Raw genomic sequence first — 19,907 nt, 5'->3', positions numbered from 1 at the left:
TTGCTTCAAAATAATTGAAGCTAGAGGAAGAAGTGGGTGATAGATGAAAAAAATTGGCTCCGAGTTGGAAACTATTGAAACTGAGTTGAGAGGCACATGGAGGGCCGTTATATTAGTTCTCTTTAGTTTGTATATGTTGCAGTTTTTCATAAAAGGTTTTACTAATTAAAGTTTAATCGTGTATTATTTAAAAATGATGGAGACAGGGTGCAATGGCTCATGCCTATAATCCCAACACTTCAGGAGGCCAAGTAGGGAAAATTGCTGGAGGCCTGGAGTTCAAGGCCAGTCTGAGCAACATAGTGAGATCTCATCTTTACAAAAAATTTTTAAAAATTAGTTGGGTATGATGACATGAGGCTATAATCCCATCTACTTGGGAGGGAGGCTGAGGCGGGAGGATCATTTGAGCCCAGGAGTTTCAGACTACAGTGAGCAATAATCATGCCACTGCATTCAAGCCTGGGCAACAGAGCAAGACTCTGTCTTAAAACAAGAAAAAAGACAGACACTTTGGTGTTTAGTAAAAATTAGGAACTGTCTTCTGGTCCCACCTTCTGCTTTAGTTCTTAACAGTATTCTGAGGAATAAATGAATATTTGTTGAATATATATATATTAGAGTTTATTATTCAAGGAACTGAAGATTTTTGGTAATATGATAAATTGTACTTGAAATTATTATTTTTAGAGATAGGGTCTCACTCTGTGGCCCAGGCTAGAGTATGGTAGTGCAATCATAGCTCACTGCAACCTAGAACTCCTGGGCTCAAGTGGTTCTCCCACCTCAGCCTCCCGAGTAACTGGAACTACAGGTGCACACTACCACACTTGGCTAATTTTTTATTTTTTCTAGAGATAGGGTCTTGTGCTGTTTCCCAGGCTGAATTTTACTTTAAATTATTTTAACATTTATGTATTTTTCCAAATAAATGTATTTTTAACTCAAAAGCAAAACGCAGTACATGTGCACTAGAAAAAAATAAAAATAAATATGGACAAGCAATAAAAGAACTTATATAAAGGATATCACAATCTTGCCTACTCAGAGAGGGCCACTCTCAATCAGTGCCTTGAGTTATAATTTTTGAAAACCTTTCCTTCTTATCCAGGTATCTGTGTCTATATAGTTTTTGTTTATGTACAACAATTTAGAATTATATTCTTTTTTTTTTTTGAGACAGAGTTTTACTCTTGTTGCCCAGGTTGGAGTGCAATGGCATGATCTCAGCTCACTGCAACCTCTGCCTCCCAGGTTTAAACGATTCTCCTGCCTCAGGCTCCCGAGTAGCTGAGATTACAGGCACCCGCCACCAAGCCCAGCTATTTTTTTTTTGTATTTTTAATAGAGATGGGGTTCCACCATGTTGGCCAGACTGGTCTCGAACTCCTGACCTCAGGCAATCCCGCCTGCCTCGGCCTCCCAAAGTGCTGGGATTACAGGGGTAGGCCACCGCACCCAGCGAATTATATTCTTAACATATGTGTTGTTTTGCTTTGTAACTTAATATCTCTGACACATTGCTTTAGAGACTGCACAGAAAGCCATCATATAGCTGTATTACATTTTATTAAACTTGGACATTTGTGTTGAACATTGTAGGTTTTTCCAGCTTTTGGCTATTGCAAAAAGAAAGGAGGCAATGTTCAGTTGTTAAGAGCACAAACATTGGAGTTAAATATGGCATGGTTTCTCTGCAGAAAAGGGTGAATGTAGCAGGCCTGGGACTGCTGTCCTTAGAAAGGCTGCTTCCAAGGTTGGCATTTGGCTGGTGTCAGGGAACTTGGATTTCGGAAGGGTTCCCACCACCCTAATTGGTAAGAGTGATTCACTGCGTAAACTGTGCAAACACTGTAGTTTATGCTGAACTCCTGTTTTCCTTCCAGGAGCCTACGTGATCCCCTGGTAAAAACCCCGGGTGCTAAGTCTAGTGAATTGGAAGGCAGACCACATTTCACACGTGTTGTCACAGCTCATTGCTGGAAGAATTAAGCACACCCCGAATGACTTCACTGGGAGAAAATTCATGGAAGCTTGCACCTAGTTTCCTCTGGACTTGGTCTTGTAGACCTTTTCCCTTTCTTTGTATCCCTTTGCTGTAATCTATCATGGCTCTGAGTACAACTGTGTGCTGAGTCTTGCGAGTCCTTCCAGTGAATCACCAAACCTTGGGGTGGACTTGGGGACACAGGTTTAAATCCTGGCTCTGCTGCTTTCTAGCGGAGTAAACTTACGCAAGTTACTCACCCTGTCGGTCATTTTCTAATATTTAATTTGAGCTAAAAAAAACAGTTTTGTTTTATAAATCAAAATATATATTGTACTTAGAATAGTGCCTGGCATGTAATTATTTCTCAACAAATGTTAAGAATTATCTTGCAAGCTAGATGGTTGTGTATATTTGTAACTATTTCTTTTTTTCTTTTTTTCTTTTTTTTTTTTTTGAGACGGAGTCTCACTCTGTTGCCCAGGCTGGAGTGTAGTGGCGCAATCTTGGCTCATCACAACCTCCACCTCCCAGGTTCAAGTGATTTTTCTGCCTCAGCCTCCCAAGTAGCTGGGATCATCCCAGCACTTTGGGAGGCCGAGGCGGGCAGATCACCTGAGGTCGGGAGTTTGAGACCAGCCTGACCAACACAGAGAAACCCTGTCTCTACTAAAAATATGAAATTAGCCCGGCGTGGTGGCGCATGCCTGTAATCCCAGCTACTTGGGAGGTTGAGGCAGGAGAGTTGCTTGAACCCGGGAGGCGGAGGTTGTGGTGAGCCGAGATCGCGCCACTGCACTCCAGCCTGCGCAACAAGAGTGAAACTCCATCTCCAAAAATAAAAAAGAAAGTGCTGGGATTACAGCTTTGAGCCACTGTGCCTGGCCTGTAACTATTTCTTTTGAATAAATTTCTATAAGAATAACTGCTGAGATTAAGGATATGTACTTTTTTTTATGTGTTCTGGTCATAGTAGTAAAATATATTTATTAAGACATTGGAGATATTTGGTATAAAAAAGTCTTTCCTAATTCTATATTTCAGATATAGTTATTTCTAATAATTTGCTATATACATGTCAAAATTTATTTCTACACATATTAATATGGACAGTAGAATATAGAAATTTTTAATAAAATGGGACCACATATATATTATTTTATTGTTTATGCCTGTGTATAAGGGATCCTTATATTCAGTGAAAATCCATAAAAACCTTTTTGTCTTCCTTAAAACATTTAGATTATAGGTGTAGTAGAAAATATATAATTATAATGTCCAAGTTGTCACCTTAGTTATACCTTTACATTTGAAATTACATATTATAGAAATATAGTAATTTAGAAATTGCAGACAGTCCCTGACTTATGATGGTTTGACTAAGGATTTTTTGACTTTGTGATGGTACAAAAGCTATACTGTACTTCAAATTTTGAATTTTGATCTTTTACCAGGCTAGCGATACGTGGAGCTATACTTTCTCGTGATGCTGGACAGTGGTTGTGAGTTGCAGCTCCTATTCAGCCCTGGGATCATGGGGGTAAACCCTCAGGGTGCTGTGTTGTCAGCATTTTTTTGAATATTGTTTGCCAGCGTTTTTGCCTCCATCCTGTCTACAAAGCCCATATCGACTTAGGATATTTTCAGTTTACAATGGGTTATTGGGACACAACCCATCATAAGTTGAGGAGTGTCTGTACACTGTTGCTTTTTTTATAGTCATCACAGGCGTCTTTGACATGTCACCCTGTCACCATGATCATCAGAGCCACTTCTAAGGTTTACACCAGATACAGAGCACATCAGCTTCACTTCCACCAGTTGCTTGATTCCCCTGGACTCTTTGATTCCACTGGAAATTTTATCCTATTCATATAACATTCAGGCAGTTGGTTTTTCGTTTGCCCAGGATGTGTGACTGCCACAACCTGACTAGTCCCTGTACTGCTTTTTAAAATTATCCATGGCTGGGCGCGGTGGCTTATGCCTGTAATCCCCGCACTTTGGGAGGCCAAGTCGGGTGGATCACCTGAGGTCAGGAGTTCGAGACCAGCCTGACCAACATGGTCAAACCCTGTCTCTACTAAAAAATACAAAAATTAGCTGGGCATGGTGGCAGGTGCCTGTAATCCCAGCTACTCAAGAAGCTGAGGCAGGACAATCACTGGAACCTGGGAGGCTCTTGTCTTTGACATGCTAGTTTTGTGGGAGAAACCCCAGCCAGGCCTGGTGGCTCATGCCTGTAATCCCAGCTACTCGGGAGGCAGAGGGAGGTGGATCACTTGAGGTCAGGGGTTTGAGACTAGCCTGGGCAACATGGTGAAACCCCATCTCTATAAGAATACAAAAATTAGCCAGGCATGGTAGCATGCACCTGTAATCCTAGCTACTCGGGAGGCTGAGGCACGAGAATCACTTAAACCCAGGAGGCGGAGATTGCAGTGAGCTGAGATTGCGCTACTGCACTCCAGCCTGGGCAACAGAGCAAGACTCTGTCTCAAAAAAAAAAAAAAAAAAAAAAAATTAAAATAATACAAGCATTGAAAGGGTACAGCAGTACCATGAGGGAGACAGCACTGAATTCTGTCTGAGACGTGCAGGCCCACCAAAGCGGGGTGATAACAGAGCAAGAATTTAAAAGATGATATTTATTACTCCACTTGGGCTGCCATAACCAAATAGCACAGACTGGGTGGCTTAAACAGCAGACATTTATTTCTCAGAGTGCTGGAGGCTGGAAGTCTGAGTTCAGAGTGCCTGCAAAACTGGGTTCTGGTGAGGAGTCTTCCTGGCTTATACATGCCGCCGTCTCACTGTGACCTCACATACCAGAAAGAGAGTGAGAGAAAGATCTCTTCCTCTTCTTTTTTAATTTTAATTTTTGTTTGTTTTGTTTTGTTTTTTTGAGACGGAGTCTTGCTCTGTTGCCAGGCTGGAGTGCAATGGTGTGATCTCGGCTCACTGCAACCTCTGCCTCCCGGGTTCAAACGATTCTCCTGCCTCAACTGAGTAGCTGGGACCAGAGGCACGCACCACCACGCCTAGCTAAGTTTTGTATATTTAGTCGAGATGAGGTTTCACCATGTTGGCCAGATGGTCTCGATCTCTTGACCTCATGATCTGCCTGCCTCGGCCTCCCAAAGTGCTGGGATTACAGGTGTGAGCCTCCGTACCTGGTCTCTTCCTTTTCTTATAAGGCCACCTATCCTGCTAGATTAGGGCCCCACCCTTATGACCTCATTTAACCTTAATTACCTCCTAAAGGCCCTGTCTCCAAATACTATCACATTGTGGGGTAGGACTTCAACATGAATTTAGGAAGGACACAACTCAGTTCATAGCAGATGAATAAGCATTCGCTAGGCAGCTCAGTTATGGAAGGGGTGTTGAAACTGAGGGAATATAGCAGATATGAAAGAATAGAGGCCTGAAACGACAGGGTGTATTCAGGGAGCTACAGCTGGCTCAGCGTTGCTGGAATATAAGGTGAGAGGGAGAACTTCTGAAAGCTGAGGCTAGAACAATAGGGGTGGAGGTGGAGCACATGATTATGGAGGACCTTAGTATACTAAGCTTAGAAGGACTTCACCTTAAGGGTAGAGGGGAGCCACAGGAACTTCTAGGCAGAGGCATGGTGCAGTCAGATTTGCATTTTTGATAATTCAGGTGGAGGAGCAATTTGAGCAGCAGCAAAACTGGAAGTAGTAAGTTAGTTGGGAAGCTAATGCAGTAGCCCTTGTGAATGAAAGATGCAGCAAAGACAAGAGAGAGGGAAAGTGTGAAAAATGTTAAGGTGATGAAATGTGCAGGACTTGACTAGATATTTTAAATGTGGGAGGTGAGAGAGCCATAGGAGTCCAGGTTGGGTGAGGGTCTTACTTGTCCAGTTTCCATAAAGAAACATGTTAATTACTTGACATTTTATAGAATTAGTAAATTGACTCACTGATTTCCAAAACTCTTTGAATAAGTATGTAACTGTTCTATAAACTGAAGTTGCGTCACTCTTACCATGATCACAAACTCAGGCTTTACCTATCATTTTGGAACTCTTTGGGGAAGTCGACCATCTTTTCTGGGCTAATTACCTTTTTAAAAGGGGAGGGAGTTGCACTTGGTGTCATACGCATTTCTGCTGTAACACTGTTTCCTGCTATTTATTTTCCTTAGTATATTTGCTTGTACATGCTCAGTATTGTGTTATGTTTTAGACATTACAGAAATAAAACTGTAATTTTTGTCTTTGACACACTAGTTTTGTGGGAGAAACCAACTCATGGTACTATACTACCACTAAAAGGAAGTAATGTGTATTTAAGTGCTAATTTGTGTCTGCTGCATGCAGCCTATATGTTGGTTCATTCATTTGTTTTCATTCATTCCTTCTGAGTCCCCATGTTTATAAAGTTTACACTCTAGTGGAGGAACAATAATTAGTAAACATGTAGTATATGGACTGGCAATCTGTGTCACAGAGGCCAGCAAAGTAGGAGAGGGTGTGTGCTGAGGGTCTGGCTTACTATTTAGTGTGGTGTGATGAGAGAAGCCCCCTTAGTAGGGTGACATTTGAGCAAAGGCCCAGGGAGTGAGAGAGGGTGAGACATATGGTCTGTGCAGTGTAGGTGGCTGGGGGAAGAATGTTGCAGGCAGAGGGAACACCAAGTGCAAAGGCCCTGAGATGGGAACATGCTCCGTTTATTTGAGGAACAGTGAGGAGGCCGGTGTAGCAAGAGCAATGTGAGAAGGGGAAGGTGAGTTCACTGATGGGGGGAGAGGAGGATTATTCAGGGCCTTGGAGGCCATCGTAAGGGCTTTGACTTTTCCTCCAAGTGAGACAGAAAGACACTGGAGCATTGCAAGTGGAGGTGTGACAGGATTTGACCTAGGCTTTAGAAGCATCATTCTCACTGTATGTGCAAAATGGACTATAAAGAGGCAAGGGCAGGAGAAGTGAGACTGGTTAGGAGGCAGTTGCAGTAATCCTGGCAGGAGATGACAGCGGTTTGGATCCGGGGTAGCAGTGGAGGAGGTGAGAAGTGCTGAGATGTAGGGCTATTTATGATATACATACTGACAGGCGTTGTTGAGGGACAAGATGTGGTGTGTGAAAGGAGTCGAGGTTTCTGGCCTGAGTCACTGGAAGAACGGAACTGCCACTTATGGAGATGGAGAGGACTATTAGAAAATCTAAGTGGAGGTGTCAAGAGAAGGTGTCAAGAAGGTAGTTGGATAAATGAGTCTGGAGCTAGAAGAGGGAACCAACCTGGAGATATGTAGATGGTGTTTAAAAGCCACAAGTTGGTAAATCAAAGACCAAGAGAGTATATAGGAAAGAGGTATGTGGGCTGAGCTTTAGTGCCCAGGGTTTAGAGGTCAAGATGAGGAGGAACCAACAAAGCGGACTGGGAAGAGGCTTCTTGGGGGGTGAGCAGAAAACTAGGAGAGTGTAGCATCCTGGAACCAAGTGAACACACTGTGTTGAGGCATTAGGAGTGATCAGTGGTTTCCTATGATGTTGATGCATGAGACCTGAGAATGGACCGTAGCGTTCAAGTGATGCACGAGATAGAACCAGTCATGCCACTAATGGTTTTATTAGTCCTAAATATTTTCACTGCAAGATTTAGTTGTTCTAAGTATTTTCACTGTCAGACGAAGGATGAAAGTCGTTTAGGGTAATTTCCATTTTAGTAATTTCTGACAGCGGCAGAACAGTTTCTACTTATGATTGGTATGCATTTTTATTATTAGCATAGTATTCATTTTGGATAATAAGCACGGCCTTGTTAGCGTTATTTTTCTTCACCTCCTCCTCGAATTGTTCATCCATTTATTCATTCAACCGAAAAAATGCTTATTAAGCTCCTGTCCTGCGCTAGTCCTAGGTTTCTCTTGTCCTGATAGGTCTAGCTTCACACGAGCAGGATTTTGCCTTTCCGGGGGCACTCGGCTCCCGCCTCCCCGCAGTGGGGTTTTTCCAGCCTACCTTGTGCAGCTGCGGTTCTCAGCGTCCGCGGGTGGAGGCCTGCAGCCGGTCAGCCGGTGCGTCCCGCCTACGGCTGGGGGCCCTCTGGCAGCCAAGAAGGAAATGCAGATGAGGTGGGCGGACAGTATGCAGATGAGGGGGGCGGGCCGCGCCTGGCGGGTGGCGTGCAGTTGAGGTGGTCGGGCAGGATGCAGATGAAGGGGGCGGGCCACGCGGGCGGGCAGGATGCAGATGAGGGGGCGGGGCCCGCGGGCGCGGGAGAGGAGCGGCTCCGCCGGCAGCCGCTGGGAACTGGAAGGCGCCCGGCCCTTTCTTTGACTGGAGCGGACCCGCCGGACGCAGCCGCCTCGTCAGCCGGAGCCGGCGCGAGCTCGGCACGGTGGACATCCCGTCCGAGGCCAGCAAGCCGGCCGCTGCCCTAGTGGGCCAAGCATGGGCAACCACTCAGGACGGCCCGAGGATCCGGAACCAGGTCTGTGCGGCTGGCGGGGGTCGCGCCGCACCCCTCCCCGGTCAGGCGCCCTTCCCCCACCGCCTCCGGCCCGCGGCGCCGACCGGGGCGAGCGAAAGGCTAAGGTCCTGACGTGTGATTCTTGCCGTTGGAATGCGGCGCATGGGATTGTGAAATTACCTGTGCCCGTGCGGCGACCAGGAAACGCTGCTCGTCCTGAAGGCGCACCTGGGAGCCGGGGCCGCCGGGCGGGCGCAGCTGCGTCCCTGCCGCGGGGTTCCCCCCTGCGCGCCTGGCCTGCGCCTAGACGGGGTCTCCTGAGCGCGCAGGCCGCCCGCGGACTTTCCGGGCGTTTGCGGGAAGGGCGTGCCCCGCGGCTGCTCCCTGTCGGCCGCGGGCCCCGCACTTTGTGGCGCCTGCGGCTCTGCCCCTCACACTCACGCCAGGCTGCCCCGCCACTGTTGCTAACCCGGAATAGTCCGTGCTTGTTCTGGGATGTCGGGCGCGCCTCTGGTTATCCCGTTTTTACTTCCTCAGTCCTGAGTGAGCTTCGTGGAGTCAGCTGGGTCGTAGTTTTCGTCCTCTGGTAGCTCATGCCGGCCCCCAGCAGAGTTAGATGCAGATAACCAGGGTTGCTTTTAAAAACAAAACGAACCATTTCTGGACTGTCACGTGAAGCAAATGGGATTTAGTTTTGCCTGAAAAACGGCATCTTGGCTGATAGCAAAGAGATGGTTGACCTGACTCTGGAGTCCTGGGGGGGGGGGATGGGGGCAGGTGACAGGTATGTGTTTCAGTGGGAGAGTCAGAACTGGAAACGTTTTCCAAAGGTGTAATATTTGAATTTTAATTTGAATGAGGACTTTGAGGCTCTGAGAGATGAAGCGACTTGTCCGAGTGACCTTTTCCACCTTTTCCGGAGCTGGGTGCCATGCTGTAGGTCTCTGGGTCGTCCTGGCTTCTGCGCATTGCTCCTTCACCACCCAGGGCCCCAGCCGCCGCCTCGGCCCTAGCCTCGGGCGGAGTGGAGGCGGGTGCCTCCCTGACACTTGGGGTACATTGGACTGGTACCACAGCCAGGATGGAAAGTTTGGACAGCCGCACAGAAATACTGTGAAGAAAAATTTCAGGGGTCAGCTTACTGCATAGAGGTGACTTTAATTACACAGCACTTGTTCAGACTATTTTTTGGGCAGAATAACCAATAATATGCATATTTATAAAATGAAATATGCATAAAATAAAAATAGTATACTTGTCATAAATAACCCTGTTGATAAACTGTTCGGTAAAGGATTGGTAACATTTTAAAAACACTTCTCATTAGTTACATGCCTGTCCAGGTATTGTGAAAACCCCTATGTATTATTTCCTTTATGTTAAAATTGTGAAAAGACTTACTCTTGTTAGAGCTTTTAAGAGTGATTTAGATGCCTGTGTTCCAATTTTTTAGTGACCTTACTTTTTAAAGCGCTCTGATGGATAGGACATAAAAATAATATGTTTATGCCAGTAACTTATTTTATTGTATTTTTCAAAGAATGCATATCATTTCAGAATGGGAACTCTGATTTGCTGCAAATGAAGATACTGGATTAGGACATTTTTAAGAGATGGTGTCTCACCTGTGTTGCCCAGGCTGGCCTTGAACTCCTGGGCTCCAGCAACCCTCCTCCCTCAGCCTCCCAAGTAGCTGAGACTACAGGCACATGCCACCTTGCCTCGCTAGGAATTCGTGGTAAAAACTTTAAATGCTGGACTACTAGCTGAAAGTGTAATTTTAACTGGCCTTCTAATGCTGTGATGAAATGCTGTAGAGTTCATCTTGAGATCCTGGAAATTAGAGCTTTGTTTTTTTTTTTTTTTTTTTTTTTTTTGAGACGGAGTCTCGCTCTGTCGCCCAGGCTGGAGTGCTGTGGCCGGATCTCAGCTCACTGCAAGCTCCGCCTCCCGGGTTCCCGCCATTCTCCTGCCTCAGGCTCCCGAGTAGCTGGGACTACAGGCGCCCGCCACCTCGCCCGGCTAGTTTTTTGTATTTTTTAGTAGAGACGGGGTTTCACCGTGTTAGCCAGGATGGTCTCGATCTCCTGACCTCGTGATCCGCCCGTCTCGGCCTCCCAAAGTGCTGGGATTACAGGCTTGAGCCACCGCGCCCGGCCTAGAGCTTTGTTAAAGATGTGTTTTCAGTCTGCTTTACTGCAGAATGGGGATGAGGTCGCATGGCCCCAACTGGCAGTTGTGGTACATTGGACTAGAATCTCAACAAGTGCTTCCAAGGGTCATCAGAGCAAGGGTACCAAAAGGATATAAGGGGGAAGCAGAAGGGAGGCTGGATGAGTGATAGCAACACACAAGCCTGAGTGTCACATGGTTCCCATATTGTGCCAGTTTTGTCCGTGGAGAACAGACATTTAGAATTAAGAATGCACACAAGACAGACAAAAGGGATAGGAAGCAGAATTTGAGGAGTTCGAGGCTAGCCTGGGCAAGGAAAGCTTTTGACCATGATGCAGACCCAACACCTACGAAAGGGAAGCAGGAGGCAGTAGGTTTGGGCAGGGAGAGCCTCAGATAATGACTAATGACGCAGACCTGAAGTCTTGGCCACCTGATGGGGAGCTCCAGAGCAAAGCCTGCCCATTAGAGGGGTCTCAGGTTGGGCAGAAACCACAGTCACTAGTCTTTCTGTGGGTCAGTCATTGGCCAGAGGCTACTTGGGAAGAACGTGCCTTCAGCTCAGAAGCTAACACAAGGATGAGTCCTAGGATCCTCGTGGTGCCAACAGCTGGAGGCTTTTAGATCTCTGCAGTCCTTGCAGATGAATGGCAAGTTGGTTTTTTTTTTTTTTTTTTTTTTTTGAGACAAGGTCTGACTCTGTCACCTGGGGTGGAGTGCAGTGCTATGATCATGGCTCACTGCAGTCTTGACCTTCCAAGGTCAGGCAGTCCTCCCACTTCAGCTACCCAACTAGCTGGGATGACTCACCCGGCTGTTTTGTTTTTTTGGTAGAGATGGGATTTTTTTTTTTTTTTTTTTTTTTTGAGATGGAGTCTTGTTCTGCCACCCAGGCTAGAGTGCAGTGATGCGATCTTGGCTCACTGCAACCTCTGCCTCCTGGGTTAAAGCGATCCTCCCGAGTAGCTGGGACTACAGGTGTGCACCACTATGCCCGGCTAATTTTTGTATTTTTAGTAGAGATGGGATTTCACCATGTTGGCCAGGCTGGTCTTGAACTCCTGACCTCAAGTGATCCGCCTGACTCAGCCTCCCACAGTACTAGGATTACAGGTGTGAGCCACCATGCCCAGCGTAGAGATGGGATCTTGCCATGTTGTCCAGGCTGGTCCCAAACTGCTGGGCTCAGGTGATCCTCCTGCTTCAGCCTCCCAAAGTGCTGGGATTACAGGCATAAGCCGCTGTACCTGGTCAAATTCTTTCTTGAAAAAGAGATCCCAGTGGAACACCTCCGTGGTTGACTGCCACAGGACCTCAGTCGCTTGGACAGGGAGAGTCTGTTTAAAGGGTAAAGAGGTAAAATCCCTATCTCAGACCCCCTCTAAGGGTTGAGATTGCACCATCTTTTCCAGGTGGAAGCTCCTCATCCCCTCTGGAGTGTGTCTAAGGCCGAAGGCAGCTTCTCAGCTGCTGCTGCTTTTCTAGCCCTGGTATTGGCTGTGGTGGTAGCAGGATTCCTCTCTTGTGGTATCTGCAGTCCTCCGAGTTGGGACATCATGACTTAACATGGTATTGCAGAATGGATGAGATAATTAGATCCAGTAAAAGATATGAAAATTTCATAGCTGAAATTTTCAGCCTGGGCAGAGAAAGCTGGTGACCACATCTCATGCTTCCTAAAAGGTCCTGGTTAACAGTCCTTCAGTTTCCAACCAGGTTGTCAGCACTTGCGTTGTCAGGGCTGCTGGGCATGGTTGTGCAGTTTGTGTACTGTTCAAAGGCATCTACTTAGAGAACTGAGTGGGCCCAGCAGGGTTGTAGCAGCCCAGAGGAAGGGGTGCCATTTTGCAATTTTGCCTTTTTATATTCACACAAAGGTGCCCAAGGTGCTAAAGCAGTCTTAGAAAGCGAGTTTAGAAGGTTTTCCTCAGTCCCAGTTCCAGCTTATTACTTGTTTTAAATTTGCATGTATGTACTTAAAAAGTTAATGCAAATTACATGAAATAAAAGTTCCTCAGGTGCACTCTGTATAGTTACATGAAATAAAAGTTCCTCATGTGCACTCTGTATAGTTAATGCTAACTGTGGTTACAGATAAATTCCAAAATAGCCACTTAAGACAGTGAAAGTTGATTTCTACCTCATGTCGCATCTGGTTGTGAGTTGGGGGCCATCAACAGGTGGTTGTTAGAGACTCAGGCTAGTGGATGCTTCTCTTCAGCATATGGCTCCCAAATTGCCCTGAATCTGCCAGCAGTCAGGAGAGAAGGCATGTGGAGGACCCTGCCCGAGGTTTTAGGGGCCAGGCCTAGAAGTGGTGCACATCATTTCTACTTACGTTCTGCTGGCCAGACTCAGTCACACAGCCCCACTGACATGCCAGGGGACTGCAGAGCGCCAAGCAGAGAGCAGCATGGATGTTGGTAAACATTAGTGTCTCTTTGTAGACGTAGTGACCATTCTCAACCACATTTGCATCAGTATTTTATTACAAAAATTTTAATCAGAAAAATTAAGACTTACATAGTAAACACCCATGTACCAGTCACCTAGATTCTAAATTAATATTTTGCTGTATTTGCTTTATTTGTACATCTCTATATTTATCCCTCTACGCACCCATTAGTCCGTCTTATTTTTTATGCATTTCAATGAAATGGTAGTTATCTCTATAATTCTACATGATATACTATACCCTTATTGTTTCTTGATTTGTTAGCTTTCAAGCCTCTCTACTACTAACCTGCACTATGAAAGTTGAGGAATTAAGTACATTTTCCTTGCTATATATTCCCCTCACCCCCCATTTCTGCAAGTCATACTTAAATTTTCCAAATCCATTGTTAGTATAAAATGCTAATGGTAGAATACAAGTAGTGGTATACAGAAGTTTACTGTAAAATTCTTTCCACTTTGCTATATGAAATTTTCCCTTTGAGACCAGACTGGCCATCACGGTGAAACCCCATCTCTACCAAAAATACAAAAATTAGTCGGGTGCAACGGTGGGCACCTGTAATCCCAGCTACTCGGGAGGCTGAGGAAGGAGAATCGCTTGAGCGCGAGAAGCGGAGGTTGCAGTCAGCTGAGATCGCGCTACTGCACTCCAGCCTGGCAACAGAGTAAGACTCTGTCTCAAATAAATAGAAAACTTTAAAATTCTAAGGAAATCTATTGTTTTCCACTTGTATTTCTTGACTCGCCAGCTTTAAACAGTGTCCTAGGCTTCGCCACGGGTAAATGAGGATGTAGTGCCCCAAATGTCTTCTGCCTTATTTTCAGAGTTCCCCTCCCCAACTTATTCCCAGTCTGCCTCTTGACCTTTCACACGGCTAGAACATTTACATTCTGTTCCATAATTAGTATTAGTAAGTCTTCTGTGCATCATTTATAGGTTAATTCTAAAAGTGGAAGGCCAGTCAGCATTTAAAATATCAGGATCTCGTGTATTATTTGCTAGAGAACCAGGCAGTATGTTTAGATTTATAGAGAAGACAGTGGCGTCTTACATTGCATAACACGTGATCTGTGAAGACAGGAGTAAGGAGAATGGAAAGGAGTTGGTATGAGTATGCTCTTTACTTTTAAAATTAATATGCTTTTATCCTGTTACTCAGTTTCTTATTTTTGCAGACTGTTAGAGGGAATTTCTTTTTTCTTAAAAACAAGAAGCACAGTGGTTAAGAGTTGGGGCTCTGGAGCTAGTCTGTCCTTTCATACTCAGTTCTGTCACTTCTTTTTTTCTTTTTTTTTGAGACAGAGTCTCATTCTGTTCCCTAGGCTGGAGTATGATCTCGGCTCACTGCGACCTCTGCCTCCTAGGTTCAAGAGATTCTCCTGCCTCAGTCTCCTGAGTAGCTGGGACTACAGGCGCGTGCCACTAGGCCTGGCTAATTTTTGTATTTTTAGTAGAGGCAGGGTTTCACCATGTTGGCCAGGCTGGTCTCAAATTCCTGACCTCAGGTGATCCGCCCACCTGGGGCTTCCCAAATTGCTGGGATTACAGGCATGAGTCACCACGCCCTGCTCTCATTTCTGTCACTTCTGCCCTCTGAGACTTTGGGCAAAAAAAATTTTGTTTTTGAGACGGAGTCTCGCTGTGTCGCCCAGGCTGGAGTGCAGTGGTGCAATCTCGGCTCACTGCAAGCTCTGCCTCCCAGGTTCATGCCATTCTCCTGCCTCAGCCTCCCGAGTAGCTGGGACTACAGGCGCCTGCCACTGCGCCCGGCTAATTTTTTGTATTTTTTATAGAGACAGGATTTCACCATGTTAGCCAGGATGGTCTCCATCTCCTGACCTTGTGATCCACCCGCCTCGGCCTCCCAGAATGCTGGGATTACAGGCATGAGCTACTGCGCCTGGCCCAGGCAAATAATTTTTCCTTGAGCCTCAACTTCTTTATCTAGGAATGGGAAGAGTAATATAACCTACCTTGTAGGTTTGTTGTGGTGATTCATAGATTAAAACATCTGAAGGCTTAAAATAGACACACATAGAAAGCGCCTGATAAGCTTTAGCTGTTAATTCTTCTTAACCCTCTAACATAATATTTTGGTTTGGACTGGTTGCTTTCTAGTCCTATCTCATTCTCAGGTTAGCTCATTACTTCTTGGATCCTTTTTCTCTCTTTTGGATTCTCTTTGCTTTTGTAAAAGTGAAGATGTGGCCGGGTGCAGTGGCTCACACCTGTAATCCCAGCACTTTGGGAGGCCGAGGTGGGTGGATCACCTGAAGTTGGGAGTTCGAGACCACCCTGACCAACATGGAGAAACCCTGTCTCTACTAAAAAATACAAAATTAGCCGGGTGTGGTGGCACATGCCTGTAATCCTAGCTACTCGGGAGGCTGAGGCAGGAGAATCGCTTGAACCTGGGAGGCGAAGGTTGCGGTGAGCCGAGATTGCACCATTGTACGCCAGCCTAGGCAACAAGAGCGAAACTCTGTCTCAGAAACAAACAAACAAACAACAAAGTGAAGATGCATACATCAAATATCAATGGTAATACATAGTAAAAATTCAAGAAGTAATGTCAAATATATCTGTTACTGTAATAAATGTGAGTGGGTTAAGCTCTCCATTAAAGAACTTCCCCCAATTAAGACAGAAAATCAAATTTATATACTGTAGAAAAGCTTGTTTATATGTTACTTTGATTTTTAAAATTAAGTCATTTAAAGTTGTGAATAATAAAAAAGTAGCTCTTGAAACTTTCAAGTTCAATGTCTTGTTATTCCATATGTGCTGTTTATAAATGCAGTAAAATTTAATAAGCACTCTTTAAGAGCATCTGGTTAAATTCAGTTCTGTTTATAAACTTTGCTAATAAAGTCAACATTTTAATTTGTGTTTATTAATTTAGTATATTTAGGTTCTTGTTAAAGTCTGACAAAAAAGTCCAGTTTTTAAAGTCTTATAAATTTAATGATATTCTAATGAATTTAGTGATTCTTAAGTCCTCTTATATATTCCAAAACATTTATATTTTCTTTCTCTCTTTTTTTGTTTTTTTGAGACAGTTTCTCTCTCTGTCGCCCAGGCTGGAGTTCAGTGGCATGGTCATAGCTCACTGCAGCCTTGACCTCCTGGGTGCAGGTGATCCTCTCACCTCAGCCTCCTGAGTAGCTGGGACTACAAGAGCATGCCACCACATCTAGCTAATTTTTGTGTTTTTTGTAGAGACGGGGTCTTGCTATATTGCCCAGGCTAGTCTTGAACTCCTGGGCTCAAGCTATCCTCCCACCTTGTTCTCCCAAAGTGCTGAGATTATAGGTGTGAGCCACAGTGCCCAGCCTGTATTCTCTCTTTATATGTGTGTATATGTAGATGCACGCTTTCAAATTTAAAATTACAAATTAATTACTGAGTTACAGATTTTGAATTGGAATCACAAGGTTGACCTTTAACGCTTTAATCCAATTCTCATAAACATTAAAAGTGTAGTTCTCTAATGCAGATATTTCTTAATATGGAATACTATTACTACTTGTCTGATTCTTTTGATTATTTCCCCACTTGTTCTAAATCTTTCTAGGATTAAAAGATGTTTATGTAAATGTTTTATTCCAAATAATGTTGGGATTTCTTCCCGTGTGTGTGTGTGTGTGTGTGTGTGTGTGTGTGTATATATATATATATATATATTTTTTTTTAATTTAAAAGACAAGGTCTTGTTCTGTTGCCCAGGCTGGAGTGCAGTGGTGTGATGCTGGCTCACTGCAGCCTTGACCTTCCTCTCTGCCCCAGCCTCCTGAGTAGCTGGGACTACAGGCAGTGCCACCATGCCCAGCTAATTAAAAAAAATTTTTTTGGTAGAGATGGGGTCTCACTGTGTTGCCCAGGCTAGTCTCCAACTCCTGGCCTCAAGCTGTCCTCTCACCTCAGCCTCCAAAAGTGTTGACATTTGCCACCATGACTGGCCCCATATAATTTTTGGGGTTGTCTTCTCAGTTTGCTGAGGTTTTTTAAATAAATAGGGATCTCTGACAGGGACAAGGTTGGGATTCTAACCCTACCTAGACTTCAGATATCAGCTTGAGCCACTTTTGCTTTGGTTGGAACATATTCTTGACCATATTTGGTTTGAGCATATTCAGGGATATTCTGTGCTAGTAAGTTTTCTCAACCTTCATCTGAAGATAACTATGTTTTGCCCTTACCCTTTATATACTTTGCCTGGGTATAGAATTCTTGTTCATCACCTTTGTGGTCTTTCTGTAGCATGGCCTTCAAAAGTTGAAGAAAGAGGTGTCGTAATACTCACGTGCCTTAGATTCAAGTTATATTTTATTTAATTTGTGTAGCTTCTAATAGGAGCCTGAGACCCCCATTCAAACGGCCATATAACTTGATTAGAGTCTGCACTTCTTTAGCACTTAAAATATATAAATATTTTCCCATTTAACTCCAAAGAACTTTAACTTGATAGAATACTGCCTGTTTTTTTTTTTTTTGTACTTTCTGTCTCTTAAAGCAGTATCTTCTTAAAAAAATTTAAATTAACTTTATTTTAAGTTCTGGGATACATGTACAGGACGTGCAGGTTTGTTACATAAGTAAACGTGTGCCATGGTGGTTTGCTGCACAGATCAACCCATCACCTAGGTATTAAAGCCCCACATGCATTAGCTGTTTATCCTGATGCTCTCCCTCCTACCGCCCCCGCCCCCTGACAGGCCCCAGTGTGTGTTGTTCCCCCGACCCCTCTGCGCTGTTTCCATGTGTTCTCATTGTTAAGCTCCCATTTATAAGCGAGAACATGCGGTATTTTGTTTTCTGTTCCTGTTAGTTTGCTGAGGGTAATGGCTTCCATCTCCATCCATGTCCCTGCAGAGGACATGATGTTGTTCCTTTTTATGGCTGCATTCTGTTCCATGGTGTATATGTACCACATTTTCTTTATCCACTCTGCCATTGATGAACATTTGGATTGATTCCATGTCTTTGCTATTGTGAATAGTGCTGCAGTGAACATACAGGTGCATGTATCTTTATAATAGAACGATTTATATTCCTTTGGGTATATATTCAGTAATAGATTTGCTGGGTCAAATGGCATTTCTGGTTCTAGGTCTTTAAGGAATCATCACACTGGCTTCCACAGTGGTTGAACTAATTGACATTCCCACCAACAGTGTAGTTCTCCCCAGCCTCACCAGCATCTGTTGTTTCTTGACTTTTTAATAATCGCCATTCTGACTGGCATGAGATGGATCTCATTGTGGTTTTGATGTGCATTTCTCTAATAATCAGTGATGTTCAGCTTTTTTTCATATATTTGTTGACTACATAAATGTCTTCTTTTGAGAAGTATCTGTTTGTGTCCTTTGACCACTTTTTAATGGGGTTGTTTTTTTCTTGTAAATTTGTTTAAGTTCCTTGTAGATTCTGGATATTAGACCTTTGTCAGATGGATAGCTTGCAAAAATGTTCTCCCATTCTGTAGGTAGCAGTATCTTTCTTGATAGTAAAACAAAATGTGATTTAATTCTGGATATCTTTCTTGGCTTTGTCTATCTTACAGGATAATTCTACTGAAACAATAGTATCAGTTAAAGACACAATACACCATAAAGTATCTTAAATGAGATAGGGGCGTTTATATTGATAAAAGTGCAGTTCAAGAAGAAAAAGTAGCAGTTACAAAGTCCACTCACTAAATAGCAAAACACTGGAAGTAACTAAAGGAGAACCTATTTGAAACACATGGAAAAACTCACAAGAAGTGGGAGAATTTAACTGTGTCTTACACAAACCATTTTTTCAAAATGATCATGGAATGGTTAATATATTGATCTATTCTAAGGCCAGAAAGAAAACCTCATTACTTTCATTCAAGAGAAATTTTACTGGTCACTCTGTGATCATAATGCAATAAAACTGTAAATAATGAAAGTTGACATTTAAAAAACTTAATCTATTTGGAAATTTTGACTCAAATAGGAATTGAAAACTACAGTTATAGATCATTTAGAAAAATAATTATGAAATACTAATAAAGTTACAAATAATAAGCAAATTTATTCCTCTGAAAGCTTTTATTATCAAAAAATAAAGAGTGAAAATAAAGTAAGTTCTACACAAGGACATTCGAAAGAAAAGAAACAACAAAAGAAATCTGGGATAACTGGAGGGAGTTTTTAAAAATGGCAGAAATTAATGAAGTAAGTTACGACTGTGTCTATTTCACTCTTCTCTTTCCTCAGTACCTAGCACCTTACTAGACACATGGATGGTGTTTAGTAAATATTGAATAAATATGAATGAGTAAAAAAGAAAATCACCAGAATTGAAAAATCTTAAGAGTATGTTCTTTGTTAAACAATGAAATGAAGTTTTAGTTAGACTCATCAAGAAATAAGATAACACAAATACCCCAAATTATATATATATATATAAAATGTGTGTATATATAATATGTATAATTATATATAGTATATAATAGATATGTTAGCTATATATGTGTATGTGTATATATATAATATATAATGTATATAATCAGGAATGTTGGAGATTTTTAAAAAACTAGAATAAAAAATAGAAAAATCTTGAAAAAATTGAAATTAGGAAAACAAAATTACCAAAATCAATTCATAAAGAAATGAAATACTTGGACAGAAAAATATTCTTGGAAGATGTCACAAAGTGACTTAAGAAAATAGCTCCCAGCTGGGCGCAGTGGCTCATACCTGTAATCCCAGCAGTTTGGGAGGCTGAGGCAGGTGGATCACCGAGGTCGGGAGTTCAAAACCAGCCTGACCAACATGGAGAAACCCTGTCTCTACTAAAAATACGAAATTAGCTGGGTGTG

General features: G+C 43.4%; 1 protein-coding gene across 8 annotated transcripts in view; it reads left to right on the top strand.

The window, feature by feature from the left end:
* SPECC1 (sperm antigen with calponin homology and coiled-coil domains 1) overlaps nucleotides 1-19,907 on the top strand; it is a 318,611-nt gene that overhangs the window by 143,388 nt on the left and 155,316 nt on the right. For 2 of the 8 annotated variants that reach the window (XM_025361232.1, XM_025361233.1), the window contains exon 1: nucleotides 8,203-8,445. The exons of 5 other annotated variants lie outside the window; for them this stretch is intronic. In XM_025361232.1, the coding sequence (XP_025217017.1) occupies nucleotides 8,406-8,445 (40 nt within the window). In that variant the 5' untranslated portion in view covers nucleotides 8,203-8,405. Of the gene's footprint in view, nucleotides 1-8,197; nucleotides 8,446-19,907 lie in introns of those variants that run through there. One more of the 8 variants, XM_025361229.1, reaches the window with a different exon arrangement.

Source organism: Theropithecus gelada, chromosome 16, assembly GCF_003255815.1.
Source record: "Theropithecus gelada isolate Dixy chromosome 16, Tgel_1.0, whole genome shotgun sequence".
NCBI classification, from domain to species: domain Eukaryota; kingdom Metazoa; phylum Chordata; class Mammalia; order Primates; family Cercopithecidae; genus Theropithecus; species Theropithecus gelada.
The sequence above is the reverse complement of the archived record's forward strand: the minus strand, read 5'-3'. Positions and strand labels throughout refer to the sequence as shown.